Source organism: Ranitomeya imitator, chromosome 1 (genome assembly GCF_032444005.1).
Source record: "Ranitomeya imitator isolate aRanImi1 chromosome 1, aRanImi1.pri, whole genome shotgun sequence".
Classification (NCBI taxonomy): domain Eukaryota; kingdom Metazoa; phylum Chordata; class Amphibia; order Anura; family Dendrobatidae; genus Ranitomeya; species Ranitomeya imitator.
The window spans coordinates 844,153,344-844,169,220 of record NC_091282.1 but is presented as its reverse complement, the minus strand read 5'-3'; the positions used below and the strand labels follow the sequence as shown (position 1 = coordinate 844,169,220).

Genomic DNA, 15,877 nt, shown 5'->3' with positions numbered 1-15,877 from the left:
ACTGTGTCTGCCTTTTTTGCTGCAGCATCACACTGTTGACTCAGCAAGCTTGGCGAATCTATGTGAAATCATCAAAATGTTTGCACAGCTCCGCGTTGCGCAAACACTTTGCTACGTTTAAACTGCTTCCTTTGTTAATTTTTACACTGGTATACACTTACAGATACTATATACAATATTATATATACTATATGCATAATTTGATAGGAACGTATTTTCTACTAAAATAAAACAGTAATACTGTAGAGTGTACATTTATATATAAAAATTTATAAAAAGTAAAAAAAAAAAATCGCATTGGTTTTACACTGCAGAGGAGGCGTATGCCCACTTGATGTAGCATTTCCCAGATTGGAGATGTGGAGACTCAAGGGTTCAGTGGGTGCGCTCGTCCACTGGCCCGAGACAGCATGGCTCAGGGTTCATCCCATTGAACACCCGCACTCCTCTCCCTTGGGCATAATACTACTCAGACAACACAGGGCGAGGGTAAAACAGCGTGGCAATACTTTATTGAACCACCAAACAGACCATAACATGTAGAACAGTTGACATAAAGGCTCAACACCCCAACACAAAACATTTCTATTGACGAGACCATTGTAAAATTCAATGGAAGAATGCACCTCAAGCAATTTTTCCATCTAAGAGGGCAAGGTTCAGAATAAAACGCTATAATATAGGGGAGTTCAACAGGATACACATCTGCTTTTTGCATTTATGAGGGGAAAGATGGCCAACTAAATCCACCAGGATGTCCTACTTATCTGGGGACATCTGGAAAAGTCATTTGGGAGCTGATAAATACATTTATAAAAAAAAGGGTATAACTTGCATATAGACATCTACTACACCATATTTTTATCCTCAGCTCAATCCACACAGATGCCAGAGAGGCTATTATAGAACTAGGATCCACTACTCCAAAGTTAAAACCTGTGTCAATCATTGATTATAACGAATATATGGGGGGTGTGGACCTTGCAGACCAGGTTCTACAGCCATACCAGGTATCAAGAAAATCATATACCTGGTATAAAAAGTCATTTATTTATTTCAGGTGGCCACATATACCGTATTTTTCAGACCATAAGACGCACTTTTTTCCTCCAAATTTGGGAGGAAAGTGTGGGTGCGTCTTATGATCTGGATGTAACATGTGGGGAGGGGGGGCCGTGGCGAGTGGGATCGCACTGGGATCCCTCTTTCAGGGGGCAGAAAAATGTCTCAGCTGCGGGAATCGCTGGGAAACCATGTGGTCCCGATGATTAAAGTGCAGTGAATATTCATTAGCCGCTTCCTCGCCCACCTGTCAGTGCAGAGCAGTGAGCAGCACATGAATAGTCCTTCACTTAAGCTGTGGACACACATAGTTTCCCAGCACTGGATTCCTGCAGCGGCTGGGGAGATCTGTGTCTGGTGGAGGAGGGGGCACCAGCAGGGGCCAGGGGAGACAAGATTACCGCATACCTGCCTGGCTGTGCTGGATGCTGCGGCATAAGGACCAGTGTGATGTCATTAAGTGGGCGGGCTGAAGCGTCACATGGCAGCACAGAGCCCTCCCTCTTCTGATGTCATCACAGGTCCTTCAGACTCCCCACTAGAAGCTGCTGGCTTCCTCTTATGACCTGTGGAGAGGCAACAAGAGGGAGGACTGTGTGCAGTCATGGGATACTCCAGCTCTTTACCTCGCCACAGTGTGGCTGGCTGTCACAATTAAGAGGTTAGTCTTTACAACACACAATAAAGCACTCTGCCACTCCTTTGGTGAACTATAACTCCCAGCATGCCATAGCATCTGCATGACATGCTGGGAGTTATAGTTCTCCCATGGGATTTTAAAGCAGCACTCCAGTGTTATTTTGCAGTACTGGAGTGGTGCTTTCAATATAAGCCCTGTGCCCCCATTCTTATACTCACCCTCCAGCGTCTTCATACAGTACTTCACAGACACCACACTGGTCCCGCAGCACCATCTTCTACCGGTAGCTTCCAACATAATAACATACTATTATATATAATAACACCACATATAATAGTATGTTATTTATGTTATTACATTTTACCACATTTTTTTGCTTCAAATATTTTTTTTCCCTAGTTTCCACCTCTAAAACCTGGGTGCGTCTTATAGTCTGAAAAATACGGTAATTCTTTTGTGTTATGCAAAAAAGCAGGAAATTCAGATACTTTCCTTGATTATCAGGAAAAAGTAAATGAAAATCTTGTTTTTGCAAATGCTGGCTCCACTCATACATTAGAATCTGAAGATGTCAAAAGACTCACTGAGCGACATTTTATTGGACTTATTCCAGCAACAGAAACCAGAAAGAACCCTTTAGAGAAGATGTCGTGTATGTACCAAGAGAGGAATGAGGTGTGATGCCCGCTATTATTGCCCACATTGTCCATCATTGTCAGCCTTATACCACATTTGAGCTCGCTTAACAATTTCTGGTGTGGATGTCTCCAAAGACGCAAGCTGGGCACTTATATTGGGCATGTTTGCAATTTTTGCTCTAAAGCATCCACTAGTGTTAGTTTCTGGAAATCATCCCTGGAGTGAAAAATCACCATTACACCCATAGACTACTTCCCAGAGGGGTGGCATTTCCAAAATGGATGAATACACAATCCAGAACTCATCGAGTTGCAGAAAAATAACGTCAGATTTATTAGCAAAGCAATGCAAAAAAACAGTAATGTTATAGCTGAAAGGACCTTGTCCAGACAGACCGCATATGCTACAATGCATCTAACAGCACTGTGGGGAATAGGGACTCAATGCCCACTTCAGGGGAGATTCTGTTGTTCTGGTAATTAGGGGCTCTGCAAATGGAGTCAGCAAACTTTTCTAAGAAAATCTGTGCTCCAATAGTCAAATATAGCTCCGTCCTTCCCTAGTTCTGCTGTATTGCCAAACAGTACTTCACAGCCAAATATGGGATATTCCAAAAAATGTGAGACAAATTAAATATTTTCAAATGTAAAATCTTTGGCTAAATCAACATTTTAGGGGTAAAAATTTGATTATTCTTTCTTCACCGCTCAACGGTATAACATTCTATGAAACAGCTGTGGAGTCAGTTTGCTCACTGCACTCCCAGATAAATTCATTCAGGAAAGTAGGTTTGAAAATGGGGTCACTTATGGGGGGGGTCTGCCTATGTGACATTTCAACCACAAACCATTTCAACAAAATCTGCTCTCCAATATGGCGCACTGTAGCTGAAATGTAGTTTCTTATAACATATGGGGTATTGGTGTACTCAGGAGAAATTGCACAATCAATTGTGGGGTCCATTTTCTCTTTTTACCTTTGTGAAAATTAGAAATTTGAGGCCAAATCGACTTTCTCATGAAAAAAATGTAATATTTCATTTTCACGTCTCAATATTTTAAAATTCTGCGAGGCACCTATGGTATCAAAATGATCATCACCAGTGGATGAATTTTTCAAGGGGTGTATTTTCCAAAATGAAGTCACTTTGTGGGTGGTTTCTACTGTTTAGGAACATCAGGGGCTCTGCAAACACGAGATGGTGTCTGCAATTGATTACAGCTAATTTTGTATTCAAAAAGTCAAACGGTGCTCCTTCCATTCTGAGATCTGCTGTGCACCCAAACAGCAGTTTTCCCCCACATATGGGGTATCATCATGCTCAGGAGAAATGCACAACAAATTGTATGTTCCATTTTCTCCTGTTACCCTTGTGAAAATGAAAAAAAAAATGGGGCTAAAGTAACATTTTGGTGGGAAAAAGTAAAATTTTAATTTTCTTCTTCCATATTGCTTTAACTGAAGGATTAATACTCTTTTCACGGATGTAACATAACTCATAGTCTGAATGAGACCTAGACATGATAGCAAAAATGTTCTGCAAAATTCTGTAAACCATAATTCATGATGATACAGTTTTCATTGGTCCATGTGAAAGGGCCGTTAGAACGGCCTCAAATATAAGTCTTGTAGGGTCAATAAAAGACTATATATTTCTCCCTCAGGGAGATTGCACAAAATACCACCTGAAACCAAACTGGCATTTTTTAAGTTTCAGCCAATACTGTGCCTTATCTCTCGATTTACCTTGCACAACAATTTATTATTAAAGGGAACCTATCAGGCAATTTGCGCTGTACAAATCGGAAGCAGCACAAGTCGCAGTCCCTGGCGCTACTAGAGGTGACTGTAAATTACCTGCAGCGGTGCTGGTAAGTGCTTCTTTCAGGTTTCCCTGAAACACCAGAGCTTTTCAGAGAAATATACACTGGCTGCAATCATGCAGCCAGGCTGCGATTCATGCTGTGCTTTGGGTAGCATAAATCACCTGACAGGTTCCCTTTAAATTATATAGAATTTGAGCAATTGTGCATATTTTCTTTTTATTGCACATTTACCGTATTTTTCGGATTATAAGATGAATTTGGGATGAAAAAGGGGGGTGCGTCTTCTAATCTGAAGGTATCCTACAGAGGGACGGCTGTGGTGGAACGGGGTCACAGGAGGCAGGGTCGCTGCTCCAGGAGGTAAGCGGCAGCAGAAGTGGGGCAATGCCCAGGGTTCGCAGCACTTCCACACTCCTGCTGCCGCCGGCCTTCTGAAGTAACGATCCTGCCTCCTGTGAACCTGGTCCGCCATGGCCGCCCCACAGGTAAACTAGCGTTAAAATGAACTATAAGACACACCACCATTTTATTTAATACATTTTTTTCCTATTTTGCACTCCAAAATTTGTGGTGCGTCTTATGGTTCGTTGGGTCTTATAGTCCGCAAAATACCGCAAGTTATTTAATGTTTCTTAGGCCGATTTCACAAGTCTGAGTATGGACCACAATGTATGAACTGGTCGCAGCTCTCTTTACCCAAACTCAACAATTTCATAAGCCAGCCTGTACATCTTGGTTGGTACTCTGACCGTGAAACAAGGAGATGTGAAACGAGCATTACTTCATTCATATACAGAGCTGCTTTCCAAATTTTTCAGGGTGCCCTTTAACAACTTCACGACCTTGGGATTCTCCGTTTTTGTGTTTTTAGCTCCCCTTCTTCCCAGAGCCATAACTTTTTTTAATTTTTTTCGTTAATATGGCCATGTGAGGGCTCGTTTTTTGCAGGACTAGTTGTACTTTTGAACCGACTCCATTTTACCACATAGTGTACTGAAAAAAAAATTCCAAGTGCGGTGAAATTGCAAAACAAAATGCAATTCCACAATAGTTTTTTTGGGCTTTGCCATTATTTTCCTCCAGGTCATTTCGAGCTCACAGACACCAAACATCTAAAGGTTATTTTTTATTTAAGTGGGGGAAAAAATTCAAATTTTGTAAAAAAAAAAAAAAAAAGGCACCATTTTCTGAGACTCGGTGTCCATTTTGGGGTAGAAACAATGTTTTGATCGCCCGTTATTGCATTTTATTGCAATGTTTCAGCGACCAAAAAAGACAATTTTGGAGTTTTGATTTTTTTTTCTCATTATACCGTTTACCGGACGGATAAATTTAAATTGACATTATATTTTGATAGATCAGGCATTTCTGAAAGCGGTGATACCAAACATGTGTATTTTTTATTGTTTTATTTTTAATGGGGCAAAAAGGGGAGTGATTTAAAATTTAATTTTTTTATATTTTTAAAACATTTTTTTTTCTACTTTTTACTTGCTTCAAAAGTCTTCTTTAGGAGACTTGAAGCTGCGATTGTCTGATCGCTTGTGCAACACATAGCAGAAATCATCACCTGCTATGAATGCTGGCTATGGCAATGGCAAGCACTGGGATCTTCTGCAGACTCCTTGTTGTCATGTCAATCCATCAGTGCCCCACGATCATGTGACAGGGGCGTTGATGGGCAAGCTTTGGACTCCGGCACGATCATGTTAAATGATGCGGTCAGAGATTGAAAATGGCATTTAACATGTTAACAGCCGCGGGTGGGTCGCGATTCCACCCGTGGCTGTTATGGGCACATGACAGCTGGTTAAATCAACTGTCATGTGCCGGAAAAGATGAGCCCACATCAAATACAGGGACGCAACCTATGACGTAACTCTACATCCTAGGCAGCAATTTAGGGCCACTTGAGTCAGGAGTGTGACCCAACAGCTTTGCTATAGTCATGTCCACATGTTGAGTTTCTGCTGCGTAAAGCATTTTACTGGCCTAGCAAAGTCAATCAGATTTCTGAAATCTCAATGCACATGCGGTTTCTTTTTTCCCTGCAAATTTGAAGCAGTGTCACGTCTGAAGCATGTCAACTCTGTCACCGTTTTTCACAGATTCCAATAAAAGGGAAAAAAAAGCATAAAAACACCAGCAAAAATGTGTGTATTTTATGCAGCGTTTTTCCTACAAAGAGACACGATTTTGATGCACACATGTCTTCTGCAAATACATGTGCACATAGCCAAGGATATATTCTCACACAGCAGATCTGTTTCAGGAATTTCTGCATCGTTTCAATTTAAGCGTGTGAACATACCCAAACACTGCTTCCCGTTAACAGGAAATCAGCAGAATTCGAAATTTAGCTGTAGGCATAAATGGAGCATTTTGTAACTCCATATCAGTACAAAATAAGTAAAGCATTTTCAGCTGCTTTACAGCCTTATGTTGCGGTTTGTTATCAGTTATGCCTCTCAGCATATGAAATATTACTTTTGGTACACAACACCTATTGAGAATCCTATTGAGAACCAATCCCATGTCAGCACTGCTGAAAGCGGTACAGAGAGATCACGCGGTGACGCCTTTAATAATAATGAAGACCAGCAGATAGAGATGCTCCTAATTACAGCCTTACCCAGATCTGCAGCTTGATTCTTTTGTCATTCCTGTAAATCGTTTTCACTTTGAAGTCTATTCCGACTGTGCTGACAAATGCTGGGGTGAAAGAGTCGTCTGCATATCGGAAGAGAAAGGAGGTTTTGCCCACGCTGCTGTTCCCAATAATTAAGATCTTGAACATGTAATCAAAGTTCTGGTCGGAGGATTCTTTCTGCCCATAACGAGAATCTGTAGCTGATGCCATCTGTAAGGGAAGAGAGGAACATTGTACATGAGTGGGAGGGCGGAAGGCATGCTCGGAAGCTGCAACAAAAAAGGCGCGGTTCACACCACATTTTCTCCATATACTTGAGATATATATTTATTTATTGGTAACTGTAAAAAAAACTAAATTAATATCTTATTTACAAAGCAGAATTTTTACTTATTTAAAATTTTGAAAAAAGGAGCGTCGTGGGGGGAGTGATAGCGAGAGAGAGAACAGAAACAGAAAGAAAGAGATATTTTCCAGATCCCAAGATTGGGTCCCTATTGATTTTTATGGGGTTTGGGTTCAAGTTCAGGTACAGTTCTGGTACCCAAACCGAACTCTGGACTAAAGTTTGTTCGAACCCAACGGACTCAAACTTCCAAACTGTGTACCACCTTTATTATTTAGTAAGTGATGGCCTTCAATGTCTCAGTTTTCTGGTTATAGATTTTTTAAATTTTCTATAGATAATTATGGGGACAGCCATCTTGCCTGAGCTGCTGTTAAGAGCATCTAGTGGTATGCTTTACAGCAGCTATATAGGACACAGAGGTTATTAATGAGGGAGAGGTAACACTAGAATTGGGATTTCCTCACTATTCTCTTCCATTACATAAATTGCTTCCACTTCTTAGTGTAGGTTCACATTGCGTTAGTGCAATCCGTTTAGCGGATACGCTAACGGATTGCGCTAACGCAATGTCCAAAAAGGGATTGCGTTCGGCAATCCCGCTAGCGCAGATGCCCGATCTGCGCTAGCGAGGAACGGACCCTGAACGCTGCAAGCAGCATTCGAGGTCCGTCCGAAACTAACGGCACACCGTAGACGCATGCCAAAAATGGCATACGTTTGCGATGCGTTAGGGATCCGTTAGCACATTGCAGTCAATGGGTGCGCTAACGGATCCGTTACATAGCGTTAATTGTGACAATTGCGCCATGTAACGGAGTCCATCAGCGGACACCCATTAACGCAATGTGAACGAGCCTGTCCCCGCTGCTAAAGAGAAATTAATATTCATGCTTCCCCGCGCCCACATGGGCGTGGAGAGGAGCGAATACTCATTTCACTTTAATAGCGGGCAGTGTTATTAGCCGCAGGCTGAGGCTAACACTGCCAGCATGTAAAGGGCGGCTAACCCTGAGGGCAATCGGCGGGGAGGGAGTGATCCCTGCAGCTTGCCAGTGGAGCGGAGCTGCAGGAATCCGATGCCGTCCTGCAGTGCTTCCTGACCGGCGCTTCCTGTCAGATACAGCGCAGCTGGATGATGTCATCATTCAGTGGGCGTCTGTTTCAGAGAATGCTGCCGGCGACAAAGATGCTGCCAGGATGTGCTTCAGCTGCGGGGAACGTGCGGAGAAGCGAGTGGTGCCGTGTGTCTGTCTGTCTGCGTGTGTCTATGTGGTGCGGTGTGCTGCTTTGTGTGTGTGTGTGAGAGTGGTGCGGTGCTGTGTGAATTGGAGATGTGTGTATTGGAGATTGGCAATGATGTGGGTAATGGAGAGAGAAGTGATGGGGTGGTGGGAGAGAAGGCAATGTTGTTGGTGGTGGAAAGGACCATGGAGTTGGTGGTGGTAGAAAGGATGTTGGGGTGGTGGGAAAGGAGGCAATGATTGAGGTGGTGGAATGGGCAATGTAGGGGTGGTGGGAGAGAAGACAATGATGGTTGCAGTGGAAAGAACAATGATGGTGGTGGTGGGGGGGAGGCAATGATGGAGGTGTTGGAATGGGCAATGATGGAGTTGGTGGGGGGAGAAAGCAATGATGATTGTGGTGGAAAGGACAATGATGATGGTAGTGGTGGGGGAGGAGGCAATGTTGGTCATGGTGGAAAGGACGATAGGGGTGGTGGAATGGGCAATGATGGGGTGGTGGGGGAGAAGGCAATTATGGTTGTGGTGGAAAGGACAATGATGATTGTGGTGGTGGGGAGGCAATGATGGAGGTGGTGGAATGGGCAATCATGGGGGAGAAAGCAATGATGGAGGTGGTGGGTGAAAAGGCAATGATGGAGGTGGTGATGAGAACAATGATGGGGGTGGAGGGGGAGAACAATGATGGAGGTGGACGGAGGCTGCATTACACCCTATGAGGGGGCTGCATTATACCCTATGAGGGGGGCTACAATATATTCTGTGTGGGGGCTGCATTATTCTCTCAGGAGCTACATTATATATGGGGGGCTACATCATACTAGAAGAGGGGGGCTGCATTATGCCCTATGTGGGGACTACAGTATATTATATGGGGGGCTGCATTATGAGGGGGTTGCATTTTATTCTATGAGGGGGCTTCCCCAACCCCAGCTACATAATTAAGACGTGTATTACCTTATATTATACCCTGATATTAGCGTGTTTTACGACACAGTTGATGGTTTTGTATTTATTTCTATGTAGCTACATAGTGGGTCCCAACGTGCTCCAGTCTGATGCTCGGTGTTAGTGTGGCAATTTAATAGTATAATAACTGTAGACTTATGTGTAATAAATATCCTGTATTGATACACGGCTTTGTCTCAGTTAGTCGCCATTCATATAATATATAGCAAAGGAATTGGAGAACACTAAGGCGTGAGGTATTAGCCGGATATTAGTTCTTGATAGTCAAGCCTGACATTAATACTCCAGATTCCCCCTTTAACAATTGGTCACTGATATTTTCGTGAAATGTCAAATGTATTTTTATACATTTTGAGTTGTTCGATTACTCACTTTAAACAGATGAAAGCAGTTAATATGGGAAATTTTATGTTTTTCAGATAGTCAAAGGAAGACAAAACCTACCTTTTACTTTATTAAATGCTCAGATTTCAGGTTTATTAAACTTTTCCATTGACCGACAGCACTGCAGTTGTTCAATAATAAAATTAAATCACCAAAAATACTAATTACGGTACCTAATAATTGTGCACAGTGTAGTTAGAAATGGACTAAACCAGATGCAAAGTGGAATCTATTGCATCCATCTGTTTTTTTAGACTAATCCCTTCAAATATGAAAACATTGGTTTCTAGTTTGCAACCTTTTTCTTTTTTTGTTTGAATACTTGATCTGTTTTAAACGGACGACAATCGGACAAGTGAACAGAGCCCAAGTCATAGAATAAGAAAGACCCCGTTTGTAAGATTTTTCTGGGATGCATACCTGGTGTTTTTAAACATGTTAAAATAAATTGTGAATTTTAATCTTGAAGACAGAGTTGAGTCACATTTTTATATTGTATTATTCACCGGTTTTTACATTCCTTATAACTAATGCCATACTGGAACATTGCAAATGAGGAGGGGGTAAGTTTAACTTAGAATATTAAACAAATAAAAGTACTTGTCTAATATTCTACTTATGTATAGGACATATTACTTAGGTCTGATTTGTAATATGAGACTCACATCGAGGTTCTCAAAGGAACGGATAGAGATGGACTTCCAGTCCCCACAGGAGACAGTATAGTCAGAGTGTTGGTCATATCATATAATGGCTGGTGGGAACAAAGCTGATAATTCAGCAATAAATACCCGATACACTACAAATGGAGGCAAATATCAAACATTTTCCTGAGAAGGAATTCTTTAATTAGGCTTATATTCCGGATGTTTCTGTTGTGAAAGCCAAGTAGATCGGAAGGTCCCTGGAGGGGATAACGGAAGGGGCCACATGGGATTGTGGCACCTAAGGCCCCTTTCACGCATCAGGTATTTGCCGTCAGGCACAATCCGGCAAATTTTGAAAAAAACGAATCCGGCAAAAGTTGCTGCCGGATCAGTTTTTTTTCATAAACTTGTATTGGCACCGGATTGTGCCTGATAGCTCACGTTTCATGTTTTTTTGACAGATCCGTCCAAAATTATTTTTCCTGCGGCCGGAGAAAACTTACAGAGGAACGTTTTTTCTGTCTGGCGAAAAACCGCACAGTGACTGATCCAGCGAAAAATGTATGAAACGTGAGGTGAAATGACCGAATCCGGTTTGTTTGTTTTTTACACAAATCATGCATTTTCCATTCTGGAGAATATCTCTCTCCCCCCCCCCCCCCCCCCCCATCCCCATCCCGAAACAGGAAGTTCCAACTCTATCCCGGGGTAAAAAAAAAAAAGCCAATTCCAGCAGAAAAATGATTTGTCGCATCAGTTTTTCACAATTTAAAAAATTACCGTAGCCTGACGGCTAAAAACTGATGTGTGAAACAGGCCTAAATGAGTATGTGTTTTATGGTTTAGGATCCCTAATTTGTAAATCAATAATTGTCACAGTTTCCTATCCCATTAGGTATAATGGTTGTGAGGTAATTCTGCTGGTCACTCAAGGGGGCTCGGCCCTAACATTAGTAACAGTGGCTCGTGATCCTTGAGTTGTGTGACTGGACCTTAGTGCTGATTGGACGCTATTCTGGCATCAGTGGACTAGTTATACGCCCTCAGGGGTTTGGATCACCTCAGCAGCTGTTTAGCATCTGGAAGAGATACACCCGCCCGCGCCTTTGCGTATTTTCAGTTCATCTTTTTATGTCATCTGATTTTATTGGAGGGATAAATTAACCCATGTTTTTGAGTGTTTTAGAAGTATTTTGTTTAGGCAAGTCTTCAGCTGACTTCAGCTGAAGTCTAAGAGTGCAGTTTGTGCTCGAAACGCGTCCAGCGACTACATGGTAGCTTCCATCCAAATGATGTAATTTTTCGCTTGTCAGCAGTTTTCCAAATTTTAAGATGTTTAAATAAATTTTTGATACTTTTTTTTCCTGGAGCTGGATTTTTCTTTCCATGTGCACAGCATGAATCTATACAACTAAAACATCAAGGCTTTCCTCACCCTGGCGGTTTTGTCTTCTTGCCCTTCTCATCATACATTTCTACTCCATATACCACCCGGATTGTCCTTACCAACAGCTGTTATTCAATACTGGCTATAATTGCAGGGTTTCCCAAACTCCGGTCCTCACGGACCCCAACAGGTCACGTTTTCAGGATTTCCTTAGTATTGCAAAGGTGATGGAAGTTATCAGTTCTCTCACTTGTGCAGCACTATGGAAATCCTGAAAACATGACCTGTTGGGGTCCGTGAGGACTGGAGTTTGGGAAACACTGGTATAGGATATAAGAAATTGTTCCTTTAACAAAAAGGAAAATCTGTGCCAAGTTCATCTATAGTTACAGGGGCTCTTATGTAATAAAGTCCAGTTTTTGTTAAAGTTTGCTTACACGAACTAACTAGCAGCACGAACCAACCTTGTTTGCTGATCGGCAGTCCTTTAATAGTCCGCTTACACAGGTAGAAAGCCCTTCAGATGCGCACTGAACAAATTGTAAGATTGTTCAGTGTGCAAAAGCTGCCATTGTTCTCAGCAGCACATGACGATGAGCTGTTGAGAATGATAATCTTTGTGCAGGCAAAAGAACATTTCACCAAATGTGTGGCGCGTTCGTCGGGTGATTGGCAGCCTGTTTGGCCCGAAACGTTATCATGAGGAACACTCATTCACAGTTAACTTCCAGTGTAAACTGACGCTTTCCAAGTACCAATTTGTATGTTGCCATAGAGCTTGGGCTCTCGGCACTGGAGGACACACACTGAAAAGGGCAACCCCGCAAGAACAATATATAGGCCCTCTAATTGCTCATCATAATACAAAATGTCACCTGCTTTGAAGGTGGAAATGGGCCCCTTTACCTCTTGGGCCCCTGTGCAGCTGCACTGATTATACTAATGATACAGTCATGGCCAAAAGTATTGACACCCTGCAATTCTTTCAGATAATACTCATTTTCTTCCTGAAAATGATTGCAAACACAAATTATTTGGTATTATTATCTAAATTTAATTTGTCTTAAATGAAAAAACACAAAAGAATTGTCCTAAAGCCAAATTGGATATAATTCCACACCAAACATAAAAAAGGGGGTGGACGAAAGTATTGGCACAGTTTGAAAAATCATGTGATGCTTCTCTAATTTGTGTAATTAACAGCACCTGTAACTTACCTGTGGCACCTACCAGGTGTTGGCAATAACTAAAATCACACTTGCAGCCAGTTGACATGGATTAAAGTTGACTCAACCTCTGTCCTGTGTCCTTGTGTGTACCACATTGAGCATGGAGAAAAGAAAGAAGACCAAAGAACTGTCTGAGGACTTGAGAAACCAAATTGTGAGGAAGCATGAGCAATCTCAAGGCTACAGGTCCATCTCCAAAGACCTAAATGTTCCTGTGTCTACCGTGCGTAGTGTCATCAAGAAGTATAAAGCCCATGGCACTGTGGCTAACCTTCCTAGATGTGGACGGAAAAGAAAAATTGACAAGAGAGTTCAACGCGAAGATTGTGCGGATGTTGGATAAAGAGACTCGACTAACATCCAAACAAGTTCATGCTGCCCTGCAGTCCGAGGGTACAACAGTGTCAACCCGTACTATCCGTCGGCATCTGAATGAAAAGGGTCTGTATGGTAGGAGACCCCGGAAGACCCCACTTCTTACCCCGAGACATAAAAAAGCAGGGCTGGAGTTTGCCAAAACTTACCTGAAAAAGCCTAAAACATTTTGGAAGAATGTTCTCTGGTCAGATGAGACAAAAGTAGAGCTTTTTGGGCAAAGGCATCAACATAGAGTTTACAGGAGAAAAAAGAGGCATTCAAAGAAAAGAGCACGGTCCCTACAGTCAAACATGGCGGAGGTTCCTTGATGTTTTGGGGTTGCTTTGCTGCCTCTGGCACTGGACTGCTTGACCGTGTGCATGGCATTATGAAGTCTGAAGACTACCAATAAATTTTGCAGCATAATGTAGGGCCCAGTGTGAGAAAGCTGGGTCTCCCTCAGAGGTTATGGGTCTTCCAGCAGGACAATGACCCAAAAAAACACTTCAAAAAGCACTAGAAAATGGTTTGAGAGAAAGCACTGGAGACTTCTAAAGGTGGCCAGCAATGAGTCCAGAACTGAATCCCATAGAACACCTGTGGATAGATCTAAAAATGGCAGTTTGGAGAAGGCACCCTTCAAATATCAGGGACCTGGAGCAGTTTGCCAAAGAAGAATGGTCTAAAATTCCAGCAGAGCATTGTAAGAAACTCATTGATGGTTACCGGAAGCGGTTGGTCGCAGTTATTTTGGCTAAAGGTTGTGCAACCAAGTGTTAGGCTGAGGGTGCCAATACTTTTGTCTGGCCCATTTTTGGAGTTTTGTGTGAAATGATCAATGTTTTGCTTCATTCTCTTTTGTGTTTTTTCATTTAAGACAAATTAAATGAGGATGTGTCAATACTTTTGGCCATGACTGTGTGTCCTCCCTTGGTTCTCAGCGCTGGAACATTGAATTAACACAAAACAGCTATCACTTTTATAGTAACATTAGGATTTAGGACCTATATAAGCAGACCACTAAGTTTATACGAAGTATAAAGTACTATTAATGCAATCAGAAAGATTAGAACTAGTCTAAATAGCCTTAATGTTGCATTAGACAATAGAAGGTTAGGCTTACCCCAAAAAGGAGGCGCATATTAGTAATGAAAGTCCGCAACTGGTGCATAATCCTGGAGGCGATGGACATTTCAAAAAGTGTCTGTTTGGGTGTAGGACAGCAGCACCAATGAATGATCAGTGCTTCAGTTGCTGAGATGCAGAGGCCAGTAATGTTTGAAATCACATGGGGTGATGGCGGGAACCAATGGTAAAAGTGCATCAGGGCAGCCAATAGTAACAGCGCATGTAAGAGGTATGTGCATCAGGGCGGCCAATAGTAACAGCACATGTAAGCGGTATGTGCATCAGGGCGGCCAATAGTAACAGCACATGTAAGCGGTATGTGCATCAGGGCGGCCAATAGTAACAGCACATGTAAGAGGTATGTGCATCAGGGCGGCCAATAGTAACAGCACATGTAAGCGGTATGTGCATCAGGGCGGCCAATAGTAACAGCACATGTAAGCGGTATGTGCATCAGGGCGGCCAATAGTAACAGCACATGTAAGCGGTATGTGCATCAGGGCGGCCAATAGTAACAGCACATGTAAGCGGTATGTGCATCAGAGCGGCCAATAGTAACAGCACATGTAAGAGGTATGTGCATCAGGGCGGCCAATAGTAACAGCACATGTAAGAGGTATGTGCATCAGGGCGGCCAATAGTAACAGCACATGTAAGCGGTATGTGCATCAGGGCGGCCAATAGTAACAGCACATGTAAGAGGTATTGTGCCAGGGGAGGAATCCTTAGATGCCATGAGATCGATAGAAGCAGATTCACTGCACCGTTATGTGATGTAAGGTGCAACTATAGAATGACAAATAAATAAGGACGTATAACCCCAATAACAAAAAAAAGCAGACTGTGTAAAATGTACAAAAAACAAGAATGCAATGATTTGGAAATGTCTTATAGCCATATTGTATTAAGCAGCAGAACACAGAGCACAGATTAGGAGAACATTAGACATGTTTCCATCTCATTTGAGTAAATTAACCAATTTACAAATTGAAGGCAGCAACATATCTCAAAAAAGTTGGGACAGGACCATGTCTACTATTGGGTAGCATCTCCTTTTCTTTTTACCACAGTCTGTAAATATCTTGGAAGTGAGGAGACCACCTGCTATTTTGGAAGAGGAACATTGTCCCATTCTTTTTTGATGTAGGATTCTAGCTGCTCAACAGTCCTGGGTCTTGTTTGCTTTGCATGGTTCGTTTCATCACATGCCAAATGTTTTATATTGGTGAAAGGTCTAGACTGCAGGTGGTCGGTTCATGAGCAGAACTGTTCTTCTGAGAAGCCATGCTGCCATGATGGATACAGATTCTGGTTTAGTATTATCCGGCTGAAATATGCACGGCCTTCCCTGAAATAGACATTACCTGGA

General features: G+C 42.3%; 1 protein-coding gene across 1 annotated transcript in view; it reads right to left on the bottom strand.

The window, feature by feature from the left end:
- The window catches only part of RAB3A (RAB3A, member RAS oncogene family), a 116,522-nt gene that overhangs the window by 81,776 nt on the left and 18,869 nt on the right, over positions 1–15,877 (bottom strand). Inside the window, exon 2 of the mRNA XM_069741032.1 lies at positions 6,800–7,027. Coding sequence (XP_069597133.1) covers positions 6,800–7,027 — 228 coding nt within the window. The remainder of the gene's footprint in view (positions 1–6,799; positions 7,028–15,877) is intronic.